This window comes from Gastrolobium bilobum, unplaced genomic scaffold (assembly GCF_033153095.1).
Source record: "Gastrolobium bilobum isolate Gb01-03AN ecotype WA unplaced genomic scaffold, APGP_CSIRO_Gbil_v1 utg937, whole genome shotgun sequence".
Taxonomy (NCBI): Eukaryota; Viridiplantae; Streptophyta; class Magnoliopsida; order Fabales; family Fabaceae; genus Gastrolobium; species Gastrolobium bilobum.
Window position 1 is genome coordinate 294589 of NW_026899318.1, and position 21523 is coordinate 316111.

At 32.9% G+C, this 21523-nt stretch overlaps 1 protein-coding gene and 1 non-coding gene across 3 annotated transcripts; one reads left to right on the forward strand and one right to left on the reverse strand.

The window, feature by feature from the left end:
* Positions 1-7417: 7417 nt before the first annotated feature.
* LOC133289600 (uncharacterized) lies at positions 7418-10365 on the forward strand. Of its 2 annotated transcripts, none has more exons than XM_061487586.1 (6): positions 7418-7761; positions 8330-8387; positions 8597-8757; positions 9302-9377; positions 9497-9558; positions 9942-10365. In XM_061487586.1, the coding sequence occupies exons 1-5, from the start codon at positions 7618-7620 to the stop codon at positions 9511-9513; spliced, it is 456 nt and encodes a 151-aa protein (XP_061343570.1). In that variant the 5' UTR covers positions 7418-7617; the 3' UTR covers positions 9514-9558; positions 9942-10365. The 2 variants fall into 2 exon arrangements, with proteins under 2 accessions (XP_061343570.1, XP_061343571.1); XM_061487587.1 differs by having other exon boundaries at positions 8615-8757.
* A 1556-nt stretch (positions 10366-11921) lies between these two features.
* Positions 11922-11993, reverse strand: TRNAD-GUC (transfer RNA aspartic acid (anticodon GUC)). Its single transcript has one exon. It is a non-coding gene; the product is annotated as a tRNA-Asp (tRNA).
* Between the last annotated feature and the right edge of the window lie 9530 nt (positions 11994-21523).

Sequence of the window (21523 nt, forward strand, 5' to 3'; positions counted from 1 at the left end):
TGGTCACACCCAAGAGCATGAATGAGAAAATTCTAATGTATGGAGAACTAGTATAATTTTATATATGTGAAGAGTTGTTGCTAAGTACCACTAAGGTTAGCCTAGTGGTGTGGGGTGTGTGTGTTAGGAGTGTGTGTAGTGTAGGGTGTTGTGTTCAATTCCTTGTAACCTCCAAAAAAAAAGAGTTGTCGCTAATCATTGCATTTCTTTGTTATTTTTTTATTGACTCTTGTAATTTTGAATGTTTGTTAAAAATTCATATGGTTGTTTAAAATCTTATAAATCCATATTGTCCTTTCAAATCTTATAAATTCTATTAAAATCCTTTAAAATTCAATCTTATGAAATCTTGATTGTAAAAAATATCTTTTAAAAAAGTCTTTAAAGTTCGTCCAATTTTAAATAGTCTTCTAAAATCTATAAAAAAATTATCTCAAAAAAGTCTTTCAAGATCCTAATCCAATACATTCCCTAAGTATTTTTATTTAAATCATTGTTGTGACACGTGTCAACACCAAACGAGTGACGCCTAAATTAGGCGTGACTGCCTCTTGGGTGACGCCTAAGTTAGGTGTGACTGGTGACACCCAAATTGAGTGTGATAGTGTGCAATAAATATGTAATTATTTTGAAAACAGACATAAATTCATAATTTTTTATTTAAAAAACAATAAATTAATTTTTTTTCCTGAACAGTAGGGAATGATTTATGGGGAAAAAATATCTTATGTTACTTTAAATAATTTTGTCTAATATCCAACGAAATAACGTCATTTTGAAATTAGAATGATAAAAATTATTATAACTCTGAAATAAATTAAAATAATAAATATATACCATGATTTTTGTCCTAAAACGACGTTGATAAATATTAAATAAAGTTGTCTAAAATAATTTTAGAAACAACGAACTCATAATTTATTTGGTAAATCATAACCCCACGATCAATCTAGTTTTCGCTGCCTTTTCTTTTTCGATTATGCTATTTGCACACTAAAACTTGTGGATATATTACCACATTTGCCCATACTTTTTAAAGGATTAGGATACCGTGTTGATAAATATATGAATTTACGTTTGAGAAAAATAAATTACGGGTAACAAATTTCGACGCTCCCACATCAATTAATTAGAAAATATTCCTCTCAAAAAATTAAGCAAATATTTAGGATGTGTAGACAAATTTGCAACTGCAACAAATCACCCTGGTAAGTGGTATCTCTCTGTCCGTCCCTAAACCACAGTTACGTTCTTGAATAGGAATAGGATCCTCTTTCCCGTAATTGGACCACATGTGAATATAATTTTTTTTTATGAGAATCTACCTGGTTCGTTTTTTTACAAATAGAATCTTCTCCTCTTATTTTAACGACAGACAAGGATCAAAATCCCGTAAAATATTTGTGCAGAAGATAGCTTTTGCATTCTTTAAAGTTTATTATAGAATACAGAATAAAGTGTAACTGAAGGATTACTGTAAAAGAATTTTATGAATATAATATTCATAAATTGTTACAAGTGATGGGTGTTTTATTAAAAAAAAAAAAAAAAGAGTTTTTCTAATTGGTAAAGGAAATAAAAAAAAAATAGTAAGAATGAAATAACATGTACAGAATCTGTTAAATTAAAAAAAATCAAAAAACATTTATTATTTTTTTAGTAATTAAAAAATTTGATGCTTCCTATTTCATTTGTAAAATAAATGCATCAGTTTAATTTATATAAGGGTATTTTAGTAAATGTCATGACATAAGGAGAAAATAAAATTTCTGAAATATCTTTCATTTTTTTTAAATGCAAAATGACATCATTTAATGATTACTAAAGATAATCTTATCTCGTAAAATATTTATTTAAATATATTTTTTCTATTCTTCTTCAACCTATAAACATAGGTGGTTATAAATTTATAAATGTATATCAGATTTACAAAAAAATTTAAAAAATTTAAAATAATAATATTTTCTAATTTCTATAATCTCTTTTCTCACTATAATTTGATTATGAGTTATTGTAATCAATTTTACATCAATATATTATGATCCTCTAATTTCTCCTTTAATACTAATAAAAATAATTAAGTTGATTTGTTAAAAAATAAACATTTTTCAAACCTATCGATGATAAAAGATTTAAGATGGAAGAAGTGGGCTCCGCGAGTTGAATTCGGGTACCACCGTGCACTTGGAAGTTGGAACCCAAAAACACGCCCACGTGTACGGAGAAGACGTCAGAAAACAAAACAAAAAGTTGTTACACAGTGGATTCAAATTTTATTTAAATTGTAATTGTAATTTTTAAATTATAGTTTAATTTAACTATATATTATTATTTATTTATTTTAAAATTATTATTATTTAATATTATTTAATAAATAATTATTTTTATAGTAATTATTAGATTTTTTTAGTTTTAAAGAAATACAACTTATCTTTTTAACACACACACACACCCCCCCCTGGTAAACATCTTTTTACTCCCTTTAATTTCAAGCCATAAATACCATAAGATAAAAATTAAATTATAAAAATACAATTAATTTTTATTTTATTTTTTTAAAATGAGAAATAATTTTTAAATAAACTAAAACATCTAAAATAACTGTCATTTATAAAAATATATTGTTCATATTATATGTTAAACAAATACAATGAATGTCTTTAACACGTTCTTTAAGAATTAAAAATATAAAATACTAATTTTTGAATTATTAATATGTTAAATATTCCATTTTCCTAAATATTTTTTTATGACATACTGAACAGCCTTAGTATGAGAAAGCATTGGATTTATGCGTTTTCTAAATTTCGTTATTTTTAATCCGGATAAAAATTTATTACTTATTACTCACACTTATAATGGTGATGGTGGAGGTGATGTGGTGGTGGTAATGGTGGTGATGATAATGGTGGTCATGGCATGGTAATAGTAATGGTGGTGACAGTAGTGGCTGCGATGATGGTGGTGGTGGTTGGTGGCTGTAGTGGCGATGATGGTGGTGGTTGTGGTAGTAGTGGTATTGTGGAGGTGGTAGCATTGTGGTGGTGGTGACGGCAGTGGTTGCGACGATCGTGATGGTGATTGGTGACGGTGGTTGTAGTGGTGGTGATGGCGATGGCATGGTTATGGTTGTGATGGTGGTAGTGACGGTGGCGGTGGTGGTAGTGGTGGTGGTGGTGGTGATGGTGTTGATGTTGGTGGTGACGTAGTGATGGTGATGGCGGCAATGGCTGCGATGATGGTGGTGGTGGTGACGGTGGTGGTGGTAGCGGCGACAGTGACGATGGAGATGGGTGGAGGATGTGGTGATGGTGACAACGACAGCGATGATGGAGGCGGTGGTCGTGTCAGGATGATGATGGTGGTGGTGGTGATGAGATTAAGAGAGATAAGTGTTTCTCTTTTTGTGCCCGAGAAAAAAAAACAAAAAAAAAATTATTCTTTTTTTGGTTCTCCAACACAAAAATTTAACTTGTTTATACCGGGAACAAAAAAATAAATCGATTTTACCAAACGAATTTTCTATCCATTTCTGTTCCCGGGAAAAGAAATTAAAAAAAAAAAAAACTCATTCCAGGAAGGTTTGTTAGTACATAGGTGTCCTAGAGACAATCTGAGAGTCAGATGGACCCATATACTTCTTTATTTGTTATGAATAAATTTTATGAATAAAAGCATTCTTTATCTTATTTTATATTGCATGTCTCAAATATTGAATATGAGTAACTAGATATTGCATGTCTTAGCTGACTCGTGGGTGGACCTATTGAAGAATAGCTTGCACTGAATTGACCCACAAAGAGACACTACAAGTAAATCTCACATATAGTGTCAATATGTAATGTCTCTTATATTTGGGTGTGTCTTTCCTTAGACCTGACGTTGTCATATAGACCCATGCTCTGGAAGGCTTGCTTTGATTGTATACCTTCATGGAAATTTGTAGGTATACTCTTGTGGTGTGCATGACAACCTTCCCGAAATGAGTTTTTTTTAATTTCTGTTTCCGGGAATAAAAATGGATGAGAAACTTGTTTGGTAAAACCGTTTTATTTTTTTGTTCCCCGGATGAACCGATTTAATTTTTATGCCGAGAAACAAAAAAAAGAATCAAAAAAATTCAGTTTTTCTCATTACGGGCAAAAAAATAGAATCATTTTTCCCTCGTTCTCTCGCTTCTTCATACCCCCTCACACACCAACATCAAACCATCACTGGCCTTCAACATATCAGCAGACCACAACCCTCCTTCATCGCGGAACAAAAATGAGAATGAAATAGGACGAATGGAACAAAAATGTTTCATTCTTATCTCCTTGGTTCTCAATTCTTTTGACGCTGCCTTGGAGAAAAGTGAATATTTTGTTATTTTCTCATGTAATTGTTCTAGTTCAATGCATCAGAAAGATTGAAATCCCTTTCTGATCAGTTTTAAAATGTTGTCTACTGCATCAGAAAGATTGAAATCCCTTCTGTAATTCTTTTGTCTACTGTTCGTTGTGTAGTATCCCAATATTTCCATTACTTGAATATATACCACATGCTTGACATCCCGTATTGTTCATTTTGGAGGTAATAATATGAATTGTTCATTTGTATCATTAATATTAAGGTAATAATGTGGTATTAAAAATGAAATGATTTTTATCACACAAAAAAATGAAATGGTCAAGGAAATAAGAAATAAAAAAAAATGAATTGAGAAGAGAATGAAAAATAATGGTTAATTTTTTAGATAATTTTTTTAAATATGAAATGTTGTCATTTCAATTAAAATCTATTGCAATTTGTTATTTTATATAGGGTTGGCAAAACGGGTCAACCCAGCCCGACTCGACCCGACCCAACCCGCATTTAACCCGAAAAAACGAGCTGGGTTAGGGTTGGCTCGAAAAAAAAATGAGCCAGAAAACCCAACCTAACTCGATCCGAGTCGGGTTAGGGTTGGCTCGCGGGTTGGCTCAAAAATATGGCTCGTGGGTTGGCTTGAAAAAATAGCTCGCGAATTGGCTCGCGGGTTGGCTCATTTTTAGCCTATTTAAATGATCCTGTAGTATTAATGCACCAACTATGTGGCTTCCATTAACTTAAACAAAGGGTTACAAAATAAGAAGTAAAAGCAAAATATTTTAGTTTCGAATTTTCTTCACAATAAATTTGCATCAACATCCAGAAACAATCAGAACTACTTGCTACCAAGTGGGTAAGATATTTGAACCAGACAGAGCCAGCACAGCCTAACAACATAAAAATGGCAGGGATGTGAGAAGATTTGGGACTTAGGTTCAGAGAAGGAAGAAAAATGATGACACCATGTGCGGGTTTTGTCCATTTTTGTATATTATATTTTGTATTTTTTTATAAAAAAAAAAACTCAACCCACGAGCTGGCTTGTTTAACCCCCGAGTTGGCTCGTTTTTTCACGGTTTGAAACGAGCCGGGTTAGCAGCTCATTTTTTGCGGGTTACGAGCCAACCCGACGGGTTGGCTCGTTTTTGCCAACCCTAATTTTATACAAGTGACGAAGTTTGTAAACAAAAAGTAAAGAAATAGATTTATAAGTAATTTTGATTCTCAGAATAAAAAATAAAACGTGTTATCAAACGCAATTCTCATTCTCGGAATAAAAATAGATGTTATCAAACATGTTTTTTTTCTCAGAAATTGTTCCAAGGCACAGAAATAGAAAAAAATTATTTCTTTTCAGAAACAATGCCAAGGAAGAGAATGGTTGCCATGCACACCCTTGGGCTTGCCCTAAGGACTCAGGGCTAGTGTGACAAACTGAAGGAATTCATCAATCTCTGTGAGAGATTATGTTATTCGTAGATCGGTGAAACCAGGATGACATTTACGGGACTTAGGAATCTATGCATAGTAAAGGAGACATGAGATGGCCCGCTCTTTAGAGTCCGTAAATGAAGATTTCCCATTTCGATAAAAGCTAACCCTAGACCACAAGGGTTGATATGTTTTCTTTGACCTAAGTCAATAGGACGGATAACCGAGACGAAAGTACAAATCACACGGTAATCAAATAAGTATGATAGGTTGATCATTAGATGAACTCAACTAGCTCTGAGACAACAAAGCATTGCTAGTGCTCTATGTTGTCATTGGATGGATTGAGCCCAAGCCATTTATGTCAGTGTCTATGTTAGGCCTGATGGGTTGCACACAAACACCTTAAGTTGTCTTGAATTATAACATATGTGGTTTGGGCACAATAAGACATAATGGGCCTAAGTTTGAAAAGCTCACATATTGGGCCAAGAGAGAGTAGGTGGCATCATGGGTCGAGTTGGACTTGATCCATGATGTAACCTAATTAATTTAAATGTTAAATTAATAAAATTATTTTGAATTCTAATTTTGAATTTCAAATTTGAAATTTGAATTTAAATAATTTGAATTATGATTTCGAATTTCGAATTTGAAATTTGAATTTAAATATAGTCGTTAAATTAGATTTAATGAAGATGAAGAAAATAAAGGAAATCAATCAATTAAATTGATTGGAAACCAATCAATTAGATTGAATATTGACGAAAATTAAGGAAACTAATTAATTAAATTAATTGGCTGACGTTGGAGAAATAAATCAATTGGATTGATTGACCAAAATTAAGGAAACCAATTAATTAAATTAATTGGCGGAAATCGGGGAAACAAATCAATTGGATTGATTAACCAAAATTAAGGAAACCAATTAATTAAATTGATTGGCTGAAATTGGAGAAACAAATCAATTGAATTGATTGACTAAAATTAAGAAAATCAATTAATTAAATTAATTGGCTTAAATTTGGGAAACCAATCAATTGGATTGATTGGATAAAATTAAGGAAATTACCCAATAAGATTGGGATTTGATGAGGACACTAATTTGACCTAGTAGGCTACGAATTTTTTTATGTATATATTATTCATCCGTTTATCGATTACACAACTATTACGATTTAAGTCGCTTAGTACCATATAGGCTGCGAATTTTGGAACTTGTTCGATCTTAGAAGGATATATCGAGATGTCTAATGAGAGATTAGTGTGTTTGTATAAAATATAGGTGTGCTCTCTCATATATTTATGAGAGAGATATTTTAAAGGGAAGCAAATCAACGTGCACTATAATAGAAGGTATATGAGGTGCGTGCATATGACAGTTAAGAGAGAGCGTTCAAAAGTGTACATACATATAGGTTTTACCTCTTATTAATAGAGTTTTTCTTAGGTAGTGAAATTTTGGACCTCTATAGATTTTTAAGGGTCCAATCTTGATCCATTGCCATCAATGATATTAATATAATTAAAAAACCTTTTATTAATATTTCTCTTAGCTTTGTGAGTATTGATGTTAGGTCCATAATACATATAAATAGCACCACATCCTTTGTATTTCATAGATACATATGCTAACTTCAAGTGTCATTGCTATCCTTTTGCCTTCTCCTTAGTATCTTCTTTATTGGTCTCTTTCTCTGCAAATTCTATCCAATCCTTCCTTTTTTGTGTCATTGGTCGTTAGGGAATACTCATCCATATACTAGTTTTGTTCGTTGGTTGACAAATAAATCTCTTCCAAATCAAAGCTTGCTATACACCCACCTATCTACAAACATGGATAAAAGTAGAAAGCAAGCAATGGGTTCTTCCTCATCAACCATGAATTTCGATCATCTCTTTGGCCCCAAGGACTCATCCTCTACTTCATCTTCCACCACCAGCATCTTTGGCTCCATTTTTTCCCCTTCATCATCTGCTGTATGCATAACCTTCTTAAATTTCTAATTTCTATCTACTGAAGACTAGATTTTATGTTATTTACATGCACAGGTTTTACTCAATTTTATGCAGCCAACCCTACACTTTTTTTCAAATCTCTTTTCTGGATTGAGAGTTAGCTAGTAATGGCATAGTAGTAGTTCTCCGACTTAACTTTGGTAATGGCGTAGTATATCATCGAACTGAATAAATATAGCAACATGATACCCGTTGAGGGCATTATGGTTAAACACTTATCTGATTTTTGGTAACTAATCAGGTTTAAAATTATTTCTCCTATTATATTATATGAGATAATTTTATCAGCTATAATTCAAAATAATGTTGTTTTAGGATTTCGTGGAAAAAATAAATTAAAGGCGTATTAGAAATTTTGCTTCTCTTTTCAACATGATTTTCTTAAATTACAATTTATTTATTTTCTTCTAAATTTTAAAATGTTTTCGTTTTGGGTTGCCAACCATAACTATATATCATATACTAGTTCGTGGATTCTAATTGATGTATCACATATACTCAACTCTCTTGCTCTTTTTTAACTTGTAAGGTTGGAGGGAGAGATTCAAGAACACAAGATGTGGGAAACAAAAAATTTGGAGCACCAGGTTCGTTCAGAAGTTTCCTCGTATATGTACCTGTGTATAATATTAATTACTTTTACTTGACTACATGACATTCAGCTAGCTACCTACCTCTTCAATTCAGCACATCTCAAATCTTGTCTACGTACTGGGAGCCATATATATATATATATATATATATATATAGCTTTAAAACTCCTTTGATTGTCTGTACTTATTTGGTAATGGTTCAGGACTTGGATTCGTTGTAGGAATTCACCGTAATAAAGGTGAAAATAGCAGTGCCAATTATCAGAATGAGACTGTGGAGCCTATTTACTTCAGCTCTTCGATCTACTATGGTGGTCAAGAAAATTATTCCCCGAGAAGCAGGACCACTGAACCCCACCATGTTGTGAGTGCCATGATTCTCATCCTTTTCTATGTCCCTTGTTTGACAAAAAGGATTGTATTTGAAATTGACACTTCACATAAACTAATGTAATTTTTATGTATATTATATATGCATCACTGTCTCCAAATTAATTTATGACATTATATGTATCTCTTTGCCATTCATCTATTTCATATAAATTTTATCTTTAATCATACATAGAACATAAGTTAAATAGTTTAGCATAAAACTTATAAACGCAACTTCAAAATAAAGTCCAAGTACGTCGTCCAGATCGATTAACCGTAAACTTTTACTCTAAATTTAATTCCCCGTGTGAGTTTTTGTTTCAAGTATTTATATTTTTGTAACTTTGTTTCATGTAATATAGAATATATTTGAAATTAATAAGTAATAAAAATATTATGTAACGAGGTTAACTTCACAATCACGAGAAATATTAATGCGATTAAACAAAAAGACAAAAGAAGATGACTTGCAATTGCCAATTGGAATATGCAATGATGAGAAGCTAACTAATACTTTATATTTTTCATCTTTGCAGCTGAAAAAAGATAAGGATAATGATGAACCCACTGGCAACGATTCAAACAGCGCTACAAGAGGGAACTGGTGGGAAGGTAAGAGCAGGACTTGAGTAGTAGCTAAATCAATTATTAAAATAAAATAAAATAAAAGTCAATTTAGTGAAAGACAATTTACTCACTCAGTGCACCTCTATTATTTTCGGTTTCTGCAGGTTCCCTTTATTATTAATATTACTATGCCATGGGAAGAAAAATTCGTCATCCTGCAGACCAGGTATCTATTTGACTTGCCTAGATACATATAGAATTCAAGAGACTAACCCGAATCATCAATTTGATGCCTATTTCATTAAAAAGAAACACAAAATTCAAAAATTAGGTAATCGGAGTAAAACTACAATTTGTGTAACTGGCTAGAAGAATTTATTTCACTATTGACTTATTGTGCTCACTCCCTGCTACAGTTAACTTTTCTCAAATATTGCAACTTAAATCCAATACATCGTCTATTAAAATCTTTATATACCAACAAAATTTGAAAAACTCTGGCACATTCTGCTGGTATCTACCTCAGTAAAAGCATATACATGTTCATGTGTATTTAATGGATTCTCTATTTAACGTAACTCAGCTAAGTAACATGGTTTTTGTTGACAGTACTATTGCAGGGTGAAGATCGACCACTTACACTGCTGTCTACTGTAATTAACTCTATGGAAATAAGTCATGGTAGAACATATATACTACAAGGCTACTAGTCTTTGGTCTACGTGTTGGGTCCTTTTTGTCCCAAATAGCCGATAAGCTAGTCCATCATCAACCAAGCTCGGGCTTCACACTTAAGCTAATCTCCTCAGCAGTGAAACCTCAAACAGTAGCTTGAGGCCAAAACTGCTGCTCCTTGCTTTGTATTTCATTAAAAAAGTCTTGTATTGGTATCTTAACTTTAGATTTTTGTTGCGTAATGATGTGATCCTGTTCCATGTACTCTGTGATTTGCGGGTCTTCATCCTCTGTAGACTGTAGTAAAACTTACTGCCATGACAAGTAATAATAACACTTCTTGCTTCCTTTTGAGTGTACACATAGTTACTTTGAGAATGGATAAACGTGGGTTGCTTAACCATTGCTTTGGAATTAAAAACTTGGTATTTGTCATTGTCACCATCATGGTTCCGCTCGATTGAAATTAGATTAGTCGAATAATTAATGAATCGATAAAAAAAAAATTTGAACAAATGTGCATTCAAGGATGATAGGAGGACATAAATTCCATCAATTGAAAGGAATGACCTTCAAAACTTTAAGGAACTTATATAGATGTTTTTGTGTCTTAAGATTGGAGTTATTTTTTTGTTTAAAAATAAAAAGTTACTTTTTATTAATATATTAAAATTTAAACTAGGGAAAGGTACATTTCATTGAAGGACCATGGCAAACCATCAACCTCATTTATAATGGAATTATATATCACTTATCAAGTTGGGAATCAATGTAAGAGATGGCTAGTGTGGGTGAAAAATTCGATCAAGTGTGTTAATCCTCGTTGGAAAAACTTAGTTATTTATTACTATAAAACATGTGTAGAAATTTATTTAATCATGTAATGCAATACAAACCAAACGATAGTTATAATTCAGATGATCCATTAGATTCACACCACTAATTTTTGCATGCTCACAGCCATGACTCCCAAGTCCTATAGTCTTCAAGGCATTGAGTAAGCTGCAAAACACATAATTTGTAAGTAAAATTTAAGGGTTATATTCATTTCGTTCAACATAAGATAACTCATCTTCCTACACACATAACGAAAGTGGGTCCCACTTTTATTTTTATTTTTCTCTCCAATCATTTGTGGGTCCCTTTTATTATTTGTTTCACTAACGTAAGATAACTGACATAAGAAAAAGATTTCTCAAAATTTAATGCATAATTTGAGTACTTCAAAATAGCCAAAACAAAATAAGGCAAAATGATTTTCTATTCGTTCTTTCTTTCACTATAGGAGTTTTGCTAAGAAATGATCAGTAAAATGATATATAACAAACCACCCACCTGTAACCCGGTTCAGCTATATTGCAACATTTAGGAATGGTCATTGACTCACTGGGACTTCTGGGTTTGATTTCAGTACTCTAGGCAGTGTTAGATAAACATAACAGCGCAGAGGCAAGCAGGGTTCTGACCTATATATTTTCATTACTTTACGAAGCACTATATCAGAAACTGCAGCAGCATTCTCATCCTGAGCTGCCAGCTTCCTGAAGAATTTCCATATTCACCAGCGCCATACACTCCATTAAGGTTTTTCAGGCCAAGAAACACTGTACAGAAAACGTATACTTCATTGCAGGTTATGCTTCTTTAACTGGATACTAAATATTTTAAACATGGCAACGTTGATACTTCACAACGTAATTAATGCGAAAGTGTTCTCATGGGAAGCCCACAAGACATGGTGGAGCAACCACTAGGGAAAAGCATTTTAATTTATTCCTTGAATTGACCTTTTCATTGATTCCGTCTCGTTCTTTATGCCTTAAAAAATAAAGTCCCCCCCAATCAACATGTTTCGCGTAAACCATACTTTTTATGATATAATGGCTTTTGTAAGGCAAAAGGTTAAAAGTCGAACGCCGTTGCCGGGGATCGAACCCGGGTCATCCGCGTGACAGGCGGAAATACTCACCACTATACTACAACGACTGTTGATGTGAGTGCTGTGCTTTTGAACACAAAATCAACAAATTTAAAAGTCTGCATAATATACTTAAATATAGATCGAATTAATATGCAGATAAGGGGCTCTTCCGTGGAAATTTCAAAAGATGTCGCATATTGACCCAAAAATTCTATTGCCAAGAGATCTTTACAACTATTTGCGCTAAGAAAATGTTTACTAATTTATGCGAATATTACACATTATTGGACAACAACTAATGAAAAAACTGGACTGTTTTATTAAAAGAAAACAGTTGTATCTCTTTAAATAATAATGATATAAATCACCCGTGGGAGGAAGTCTTCGTTACTTTTTGTTTATTAAAAAAATTTGTTCTTCTAATTATCAATTTTTTAAATAAATTTTTTGTTCTGCATTTTTTTTCTTTCCTATTTTCACCCTCTTTCAGATAACTTAATGGGGATCACAGCTAATGGGCCTTTGATGGTTAAGAACCGAGGATATTTGGGTATGGCCACTAGGCCGAGGTTTCAGTTTTTCTTGGATCAATCAAAGTGCTAGATCCACATTGAGTAAAATCTGTGTAGTAATAACAGTGTAATTTTTTCCTGCTATCCAAATCTTGGAGAACTGAAAGTGATACAGGCGACAAGGAAATATTGCACTTGATTTGCTATTTGAGTTCTGGATTCATTTCTCTATTTTAATGGTGTTAAAGTTTTAATGTATAGAATAATAGTTTTATATTAGCAATCGGATGGATGTTTTGAGGCCATTTCTCACAAGTAACAACCATTCACACTTGTATGCAATACAACGGACTAAATGGGTCGGCCGGTCTAATATGGGCCTATGGCTCAGCTTATATCGAGTCATGTTAAGTCTATTATATATAATTAAAGAAAAAAGAAGTATCATGTAACATGATATAAAATTTTTTATCTATTGACTCGTTGGTTTCTGCACCATCATTTTTTACTTTTTGTTTTTATTACATGTACGAGACCTACATGCATTTTTGTTTGAGTAGGAAAATTTGTTTAAATTATGTTACATGAGAGTAGTTTTACCCTATAATTAAATAGAACAAATTTAAGTCTACCAAAAAATTTATTTATAAAACAGGTATTTTCTTTTACATTCCGATTCCATAAGCTTATAGGCGATCTATATCATATTATTTGTTTTAAATAAATTTATTTTTTAATAATAAAATAATATTATTTTAATTGTTGAATGTCTAATTCGTGTTCTTATTTCTTACTTAACTAAGTTGATAACTATGTTATTTTTGAAAACGATTATTTTACTGACCAAGTGCGTATCATTGGAAAAGAGTAAGTATTGTGATATATAAAACTATTAATGTATCATCACCCAACAACTTAAGTTTACATGATATCAAAGCCTTAGTATACCGGGTTTGATTCTCACTGCCTCCACTTTCTTTCTAGTGGAATTTTTTTCTACTCTTCAAGTCCAATGAGTTCTCGTGGTATACAGATTTTTAAACAAGTATGAGAGGATTTCAACACAAGTGGGTACCCGTGAATATTTCGCAAGTCACTTGCAATGATGTGCCAATCATGTTGCTTCATTCTTTATTTTCTTTTGCATATATTACATATTCCTTGTGCATGCAAAGTACTATGCAATGGATGCATTGTGTCTCTCATAGCTTCTGATATATTTATATTCCCAGTAAAAACCTCTCAAAATGGTTTCTACAGATCTATATTCATTATTTAGATGTGTAAAATTCATTATTCAAAACTATATATTTATTCTAAGCTTATTTAAACCTCGTCCTCTTTGTCATATCAATGAGAAACAACTAGAATATTGTAAAAGTATTCAGAGCTCAATTGCGTTTGCTCCACTTGGAGAGAAGAAGTTACATCACTCAGCCTGAAATATGGGGGAAAGGGGGCACTTAATTTCTGTTTGTTTGTCTAAGTTGCTATTTATTTATTTATTTTGTCTGTTTCTAGTACTCACTTACCATGTAACATGCATTGTGATTATATATCCTATACGCAAAAAAGTTTAGTATATTAATCATTACATATCTTTTATTCTCTGTGGTTGCTTGTTATTTAGCTTATTGTAATTAGATACATGTTGACTGGTCAGCAAGATTAGGGGTGTCAAAACGGATTGACACAACACGAATTTGATACGACACGAATTTGACACGACATAAATACATCAACACTAACACGACACAAATTTTTATTCGTGTCAAAATCTTTAATACTGACACGACACGGTTTTTTTGCGGGTTGACCCGACGCGAATAACACGTCAAATATGGGTCAAAATAGTAATTGACAAAAAAAATTAAAAAAATGATTCAAAATTTATTTATTTTTTTAAAAAAAAAAATAATTAAATAAAATACGGATCAACACGAACACAAATACATCAACACGAACACGACACGAATTTTTTACGTGTCATTTTTCCCAACACAAACACGACACGAATTTTTTTACGAGTCAACTCGAACACAAATTTTTGTGACGTGTCACAAGTCAACCCACATGTCATAACCTATATTGATATCCTTAAGCGCAAGATGAATATACTGCGTAGACATGTATGCTGTATACATGCATGATTATAGTGATAACATTTCTAACAGAGAAGGCAAGGCTGTTTCAGGTATTCAGTATTACCTAAATAAATGCACATGTGGCCATTCCATTCAGCCGATATTAATTCATGGCCTCCTTGGTGAACCATTAAATGCATCCTCTATTGTTTAGCCGAGAGACAGACTCATGATGGTTACGCCCTATTTATTAGAAGTGTGTTGGCGCATAATGCATGTATCATATGAATGGATTTATGTTTTTACAAAGAAAATTTCTTTCCTACGCTCACGTAAAAATAAGTGAGTCCTACTAATATTTTCTCTTTACTTTTTACAATGGGATTCATTATTTTAATGTGAATGTGGCATAAAAAAAAATTCTACGACAAAAGTAAAAAGGTTTTTCACTAGATTAATTTTGTGCACTCCTCCTGCGAGAGTAGTGGGTTTTTAACCAAAAAAATACAAATTTTAAAAAAATTCACTTGTTTAGTTCGTTGACTAAATGTTTTTCTGGACTAAAGCAGAGACAGAAAGACACGTTTCAGGTGGTTACGCTTTTAGTCACGCATTTGACACATGTGTGTTTCTGACAGATCTGAACACGTATGTACCAGGTACGTGTCTGAACAAGTCTGTACCAAGTGCGTGTTGTAAGGCGACATGAGTGCCTGAATATGACGAATCTTGGTATTGTGCTCGTCAGACTTGTCAGAAACACGCACTTGGTACAGACTTGTTCAGACACGTACCTGGTACAGACGTGTTCAGATTTGTCAGAAACGCACGTGTGTCAGGTGCACGACTAAACGCGTAACCACCTGAAATACATTTTCCCGCATTAATCCAATAAAATATTTGTTCAAAAAACTAAACAGGTGAATTTTTTTAAAATTTACATTTATTTGGTCAAAAACCCCGAGAGTAGCTGTGGAATGCAACCCGAGTTCCAAGGCCTTTCACCATATATTATAATTTGGATCTACCAACGATGCTCCTTTAAGGACTAAAATAAACTGCCACTTTTTATGAGCAAGCATTGAAAAGATTCAATAATATATTCTTGATTATATTATTGTGCGTTTTTCTCGAACAATAGTTGTCATTAGACACTCGTTACTCATTATTATGATTTTATTTTATTTTTAAGGTTAACAACGATAATGGAGGAGGCATGGAAGAAAGAACTGAGTTGGTCAAAACGGTGATATGTTCTGTACTGGAACGCACTTTTCCCAGAATCTTCTAAAACAGAGTTCCCCGACAGATCCTCTTTTTTCCGCTTAACAATGACTAATGTTCCTCCATGTCTAGGCTGTATTTATTACTGCAATGTCATTCTTTCTTTCCATGTCATTATATATAATAATATTTGTCGTTTGCTTAAAATAATGGAACATTTGTATGTTGTGCGTGTTTTTTATATCTTCATGTTCCTTGGAAGTTACTTTCCCATTGTTAATATTAGAGTATATCAGTATACTATTGTAGCCGAGTATTCTCTTCGTTTCCCTTAATAAAAAACTTTCTAGTAAGAAAATAAACATAGTACAATCAAGAATATATAAACTTAATGCAAGTAAGAACCAAGGTTTGGTTTACAAATGAACTTTCGCCAATAGACTAAACCATTAATTAATCAATTTACATGAACTGTGCATTCTTCCAAATAATTAGACATATTTTACTGGCAACACCGAACAACATGTCTGCAAGGCACAGTAATGATCTATACAGTGGCTCGTCAAAGTGGAGGCATGTGCACCATCGACAGTCGTAGGTGCTGCCCATCAGCCCACGACTGTGGCAGACTGAATACAACATTTTCATAGAAAAAGTAATAAAGTGAAACCACTGTTGCCCATGTTACAAAAAGGTTCAGACGAAGACACCTCTTATCATCGCAATACGAATCATTGTCCTTTTACTGGAATTGCTTACCCATTTGTTTATAAACACACCGAATAAGCTATTCAACTGTGCGCTATTATACAGAAGTGGTCCTAATTCGTTAAAAAAGAATAATAATAATAATAATAATAATACTCCAGAAGATCCAAATCGTTGATATTGTTAGTTATAATTGCTTCTCTCTCTGTGTTTATTTATTCTACCATTAACTTTGGACTGTTTTTATTTTTATTTTGAAAAATATTTTATTTACAAATTACACTACTACTTTAAGTGCACACTTGAGTGTTTGTACTCCACAAAATACACCACTTGAATGTTTGTAGGGGTTTGCATCCATCATGCAATAGAAAAAAAAGAAAAAAATTTAGACACACAACATTTTGTAAGTCTCACATTTTTTTAAGCAAAAAAAAAAAAAAAATTCAAGATACGAAAAATAAATCTCTATAACATGACCATTTCAGTTTTCTTATAACATAACTCTTATAAAACTCATATTTATATTCCTTAAAATACATAATAGTTTAAAGAGTTTGTAAAAAAAAAAATTATAAATATAATCATGCTATTTTATTTTCCACAGTACTGCATTGTGCTCTGTACTCAAATATGTTGGGCAGGATTAGTAAGAAGCTGGAGGCGGACGTCCTCCAAAAAAGCCAGTTTCAACGCCTACATTATTCGGCGTATCACTGCTTGTTACTGTCTTATTCTTATTTTTTGACACACTTGAAAACGACGGTTAAATGAGTGTGCCCCTCTTACCCCCATTTTTCTCTTTTTCTTTTGGGTGAAGAGACGCGGTTAACAATCAGATAAATTGATGTTATCATGTTATGTGTTTGAGCAACATAAAGAAGAAATTAACCTTTACCAGAATATGCACAAAATGTTCAATGATAACGTCATCCCAATATATGTATGTGATAATAATGTTTTAATTATGTCCTTTCCACCATAGAACATGCTATCAGGCTACGGCCAGACGTGCACTTTTACCCTAAGTTTGACCACTGACTTTGATCTATGGATCACGTGATCTCATTTCTGTTCACGTGTCCATCTTGTTAAGAATTAGGATAGGCAATAGATCTAATCCCGAAGGAATTCAATGGATTTGATCTAACGGAGAAAAGTGGGACCAACTATCCATTTTGAATTTATGTCAAAGGTTTCGGATTTTCTTCCTTTCATGCAGTGCTGCTGCTGCGAATCAACATCTGACACCGTATAAAGGGGCTTCCACTGTTCCACATATCGTATATGCCGTTATTGTATCTATGTATTCTATACGAACTTTTCTTTTCTATCCTCTCACATCAACAAATTAAAACTGTAAAGAAACTTTAACCTAGCTAGTAAGCAAGTATTAATTTTGAGTTTTCTTTTTCTTTTTTATTATATATATATATATAACATATTTCTTTATTTCGGATATGTTATATTTATAAATTATTTATTTATAAGTTACACTATATATTTTGAAGAGTACAAAAAGCTTTTACAAATTATATTATATATTTCAAAAATATATACTTAAGTATTTATATTTTTCAAAATATATAATATAATTTATAAGAATTTTTAAATAAAAAATTTGTATGTATAATCGATAATTTATTTCATACATATATATTTTTTTTGGATAACACATGTAAGGTAGGTGTTATCTTTGATTGGAGCACATCTTCTGTGCAAAGATACTACTGCCATTAAAAATTAAACATGTGTGTTTAAACAGTGTTTTTGTCTTTTACATTTTACTATATATGCTTAGGTGTTTAATTTTTATTAAATAGATGTATACAAAATTGAGTGCAGCGGTGGTATATTAAAAATTTCTCTTTGATTGGGGATATAAACCGTCGAGTCAGGTGTGGTAAGCCCATGTGAACGTTGGACCCTACCCTATTGAAATTTCGAAAGTGCCAGCATAGAATAAGAAGTACCTTGGAAAAATGGGGTTGGAGAATATAGACGGAACAAAAAAAGTTGAGTTTGACCCAATGCTATTATGGTTGGTACTTGTCATGATATCTCACTCGTCAGTAGTCACTGCTATCCGCCCTAACCCGCCATCTTCCATTATGAAATTTCAAAAGGGGATATATAGGACTGGGAGAGAGTAAGGTGCAAGTATTAAGTATAAATTAAAAAATTATGAAAATGGATTCTTAGGTGTGCATAATGATTAATTAATTATTATTAAGTATTTTGTATTTGAGAATAAATTATTTAATATTATTTTAAAAAAAATTGTCTAATATTCAATAAAACAATGTCAATTTGAGTTGAAAGATTATAAAATAAAAATAATTATAACCCTATAATAAATTAAAATTACAAACACATAATAATTTCCACTCAAAATAACATGGTTTTGGTCAACGTTAGAAAAAACAAATCCTTTGTATTTTATGAAAACTTTATCAGTTAATTCTATTAGTGTTTGGGTGAAGCTTTTGACGGAGATACCCATCTATTTGAGTTTGAGAATTGATGTTGTCTTTGTTTAGTAGAGGGTTTATAAAAATTTGTCTGCCAATTTCTTTTGCCTAGCAATTGAGAATAAAGTAATGCACAAAATGCACTGTTGAAATTTTGTAACTTGAACATGGTATTGTTGGGAAATTCGTTCCCTCAAACTCCAATGTCAAGCGGGTCCAGAGGAAGCCCGTGGCGGGGAGCCACCACCAATGAGCTAAGGCTACACCAACCGTAGCAAGTGGATCCGACACCACGTCTCAACCCAAAACCTTAAGGCATTGGGTTCATGGGTCCTTTCACTTATATACTCTTCACTTAGCTCATTACCAACCAATGTGGCACTCATCACACTTGAATATCTCAACAATCTCCCCCTCAAGTGTGAAACCCACCATTGGTATGCTCTCCCTCAACCGAGTACCCGAAGCGCAAAGTACTCGACCCGCCTCCTAGCCAATCACTAGGCTAGCTCGAGCCCAATCCGGCTCTGATACCACTGTTAGGAAATTCGTTCCTTCAAACTCCAATGTCAAGCGGGTCCAGGGGAAGCCCGTGGCGGGGAGCCACCACCTAAGGCTACACCAACCGTAGCAAGTGGATCTGACACCACGTCTCAACCCAAAACCTTAAGGCATTGGGTTCATGGGTCCTTTCACTTATATACTCTTCACTTAGCTCATTACCGACCAATGTGGGACTCATCACACTTGAATATCTCAACAGGTATTTGCATATATAGCTGGGCAAGTGAGAAAAAGGTGATAAAAATTATAACAATACTACCTCTTCTAACTCAATTTTTTCGGTAAAATTTCTATAAATCCAACAATTTTTTTTTAACTTTCCTACTAAACTCATTTTCCTACCATATTCTTAGTTATTGCATTTACCTAGTAAAAAAAAATATCTCCTATACCAAACTTTCCCTTATCAACAATTACTAATATTACACTTCACTCTTTCGAATGTATTCCTTATTTTATAATATTCAACTCCCGTTCAGTTCTGACGAGTGATTGGAAAGTCTTTACCAATTACTTTATTTACTTGTGTACAAATATTAGGGTCTAAAAATTATAACTTTAAATATTTTATTCAATTAAAATATTGTTAAATTAAATATGATTTACAATTGATAAATGTTTATTGTAACGTATTATTTAAGAAAAATAATAATAATAATAATCATTAATTTTAACATTTTTTGACTTGTAGACTAACTGAGCCCATTGCAAGCAAGCCCGTGTTGTGCCAAACCAAATTGAGTTAAGTCAAGTTAACTCACATGTTTTGTTAAATTCTTGGGACTAACTCATCTATTTATGAATTAATGATATTACATATCTCTTAATTCAACATTGGACCCAAACAAATTATTATTTTTGTTTGTTATAGACGATCTAGAGCAATCTCATGCGGGATTACAGATTCCAATCAATGAAAGGCCCAAAGACTATTGCTTTCCGATGAAAGAAACACAATTATTCCGTGTATTTTTGGGACAACCTTGTAACCTTCAGATACACGACATCAGTTACTTAGAACAATATTACTCCTCTTATGGCCAATAGCTAGACGATAGGCACATACATACAACTACCTCTACAAGGCTTTAGTCTAAGTCCTGCACATAGGATAGCTTACAAGGACTATCTTTTACCTCCCAATGAGAATGAATATTGCCCTATTAAGGCAGCATAACTAGAATGGTCATCCACTATATAACAGAGGCAATAAACCTAGGTATGATCATCTATCCACCGATACTTGACCATGTTAAACACTTACAAACTTGTCAGAGTGTTTTATGGAAGCGTCCATATCAGCCCAAACATCTCGCATCTCATTCCATTAGTCAAACGCACATCTCGTGATGGAACATCTAGCAGCAACAATTCCAGTCGAAGCCTATATTACAACTCATCATCTATTTATCTGGTGATCAGTTTATATTCTTCAAGATTAGATGAGTTGGTTCATTAAGTTAGTTTCTTACCGTTGTGTTAGTTCCCTAATTTACGGTAAAGTAGTTACGTTATAGTTGTTACATAGCTGTTGTATAAATAGTGACTTGAACGTGTAGTTAATCAGTTTTTCAGTTTCTAATCTTTCTTCAATAAGATGAATACAGTTTTCTCTCTTCTGAGTTCTTTGAATTTTGATATGGTATCAGAGCACTAGGAGCTCTGGTATCGCGTTCTTGCTGTTTCGTTTTGATCATTGGCGTTCTTACTGCTTCATCTTTGATCTTCAATCAGCAGATTCTTCAATGGCGAACCAAGCTCCTCTTCTGGATCATCTTACGAATCCTTCGAACTCTTTATATCTTCATGCAAATGAGAATCCAGCGCTGGTTCTTGTTACACCGCTTCTTAATAACAAGAACTACCACACATGGCTTCGGACTATGAAGATGGCACTCCGTTCCAAGAATAAACTTACCTTTGTGGATGGTACTTTCACCATTCCAGCAACTACAGATCCTACGTACCAGGCATGGGATCGTTGCAACACGATGGTCTTATCGTGGATTCATCACTCCATTGAACCGTCCAT